This window comes from Perkinsus marinus, assembly GCF_000006405.1.
Source record: "Perkinsus marinus ATCC 50983 genomic scaffold scf_1104296969616, whole genome shotgun sequence".
Classification (NCBI taxonomy): Eukaryota; Perkinsozoa; order Perkinsida; family Perkinsidae; genus Perkinsus; species Perkinsus marinus.
Window position 1 is genome coordinate 9,047 of NW_003202759.1, and position 2,764 is coordinate 11,810.

The 2,764-nt window shown below is 48.8% G+C and overlaps 1 protein-coding gene across 1 annotated transcript; it reads right to left on the reverse strand.

Moving 5' to 3' along the window:
• Positions 1 to 186: 186 nt before the first annotated feature.
• On the reverse strand, positions 187 to 718 carry Pmar_PMAR019796 (histone-lysine n-methyltransferase, bat/ehmt, putative; the record flags this gene model as incomplete). Its single annotated transcript, XM_002767883.1, has 4 exons — positions 187 to 308; positions 370 to 418; positions 468 to 637; positions 692 to 718. Coding segments are annotated over 4 exons (368 nt in total), but the record flags the coding sequence as incomplete, so codon positions are not given.
• Positions 719 to 2,764: the final 2,046 nt, after the last annotated feature.

Consider the following 2,764-nt stretch of genomic DNA (forward strand, 5'->3'; position numbering starts at 1 on the left):
AAAGAGACAAGGCATCTGAGCACGATGAGTCAGAGTATTGCACCTCTCCGCTCAAGTCCGTCTCCATCTCGAGATCACCAGCTAGTGTTGATCTCTTCTTTCGTGGAGGCTGTGAGCCGGCTGCCCCTACTTTCCACCTAGGGGGATCAGTTCACAGCTGAGTACATCTGTGAGCGTGGAACTCACATTTTACCAGCACCATGACGGGCTAGGTCGAAAAGGTAGTTATCACTGAGTTCTTTTCCTCGGGTCTCAGCGACGCTCTCTGGCAAGAGCTCGCCGGCATATTCGCATATGAACGCTCCTGCCTATAGCGCGCACCAGTCCCTCAATCTCAAGTCCCGGAAGCCTCTCGGAGGCTTCGCTCACCTTGATGACATCTAATGACCTTACTCCCCAACCTCGTTCGCGACCAGTCCTGACCGATAAAGACTCATAAAACTGACGCTCCGAGGACGGGAGCCGACCAGAACACTTCAAGCCGTTTTGTGAGGCCCTTCTGAACAACTCGAAGTGGACAGGTATTGTAATTGCAATCGCATAGGAAGTTGCACTCGACAATGCAGTCCAAAGTCCACTTAAGATATCCTAATAATGGAACATGCGGGTGAGCATTTTCGAGAACGTCGACGATGATCTATTTCGAGCACATGCTTATAGGGTGGGACGCTGAGTCATACTCGTCTGTTACATGACGCCTGTAGAAGTTGTTTACCATTCTTAGTATATGCACCCCAGCTGCAGAGAGATGTCCGCCCACAATCTGAAGTGCCCAGAGTAACTCGTGCACGATTATTCCACTCAACCTCTCGGAGCTCCTTCTCCTTCGAGGATGGCTCCCGATGGCATCTGAAAGGGAGAAGACTTATATCGCGCATCACGAGCAGACGTTTTGGGTGCGGCTTGGGGGCCAAAACCGCATAACCGACGATCCGATGATGCTGCCTCTCAAGAGCGTCGATATTTGTGGTTCGCCGTATAAGGCGACCCGATCTTTTCAAGTCAAAATACTCCCACTTCCCTCCAGGTGATGCGTTATTTTTGCAGGTTTGGAGAGGCTTTCAGTTAACGCATTCTGAATAGTACTTTCTATCATAGAGTGGTTCTCGAGAAGTGCCAGAGCTCCAGCTTGGACAACAGTGTCCGTAATCTACTTGAGTGAACTCCACTTCAGCAAGTGAATTCATTGAGTGAGCAAAAATGTAGAAGGGATCCCGGTTTGAAATTAAGAATATTAAGGAGCTGAAATGAACTGATCGAATACGCCTCATTTTCTTCCTGAACAATCCATTGAGCCAGGACGATTAATGCTAAATGGCTAAATGGATGACATAATTGAAATCTCGATTCGCTTTCCATTATGATCCCGTGATAATCGTGTGACAGTCTCATTCTAATGGACACCACCACACCAACGGTTGTGGTTTGGAATCGAGATTCCAGGGAGCGTCTTGGTCAGTCAGCTGGAACCTCGCAAAAGATTGAGTTCGATGAAGAAGATCTGTACTCTTTGAGCCGTTCTACACTCCATAATAGAACCTCTATCACCTATCGCGTGGTTGCAATACCATCGCGACAATGGCATTATACCATATATTGTATCATGATAGCGACCACCGGAAGTTGAAAGAAGCCTGATATAGTATGGAGGTTGTAGGGAGTTCAATCATGTCTATCTACCCTGGTGACGCGCCCTCTATTAATCACCTCCGCGTAGAGCTAAACCCTTACGCCCATTCTCGATGAATGGAACCCTACAGGGCAGTGTCTCAATTCGATGTGATCGCGCTCCCGGGCTTTGCGTGATCGATCGCAAAAAATAGCAGGCCTCCAAAGAATGAGAATTCCTCGGACGAAACCTAGCGTTGCTCCCAAGAAAATTCCTGGGAAATATCCCCTAGGGATCCCGCATCATAAGATCCATCACGGAGATGTTGTCAGTAGTGACCATGTCGTTCCCCGAACACCTTGGATAGTCTCTCAGGTCCTCGATTCCTGTAAGGTTGAACCGTAAGGGCTTGCAGAATTATCTCAGCCACTCGGCAAGCCCCTTGTCCCACATCGCAGAATGGCTGCTCTATTATGATATGATTTCTATAGTCCACCGGAAGGGATTTCAATCCATTCAATACTCTTACTGACCGCGTTGCTGCTGAAAACTTGTCTGATTCTACGTTATCATGGAAGACCTCTCGAGAATGGAACTTCGTTAGGTTCCGTTTGGTATACCAACTAATCGAGCCAAGGTGGTTACAACATGACTCGGACTCTCATGAGTGGGATCCCCCCCGTAAAGTAGCAGTGAGATTCCTATTAGTAAGGGGCCGGCTTTGACTTGACGAGTACGTTCAATGATTCACTCCACCCCCAGCTCACCGATCCCCTTGGCACCCAACACACGCACCAACACAGCGAATGGGAATAACGGTGCCCAACGACGATCTTCCCGCTACTGATCGGTTAACGTATGTGAATGTTGGCGGCCATACTCGAGTCGAGGCCTCCTCCTGAATGGCAAACGGTAGTACCGCATCATCATCGCTGATGCACTGTTACCTTCGATTCACCCAAGCGGATCTGATCCACTACCAGAGGGATCGGAAAACGTTCAAGGCCTGAGCAAGGACCAATAAGCTCCTCCCAGGGCACCATCTCGTGATCATATCAATACGTTTTATACGCACCCCGCGATAGATCCTCATTCAATACAAATTTCTGGAGCTCGGGCAGGACTTCTTCTCTTCGGCAAACAGAGATAGGGCGA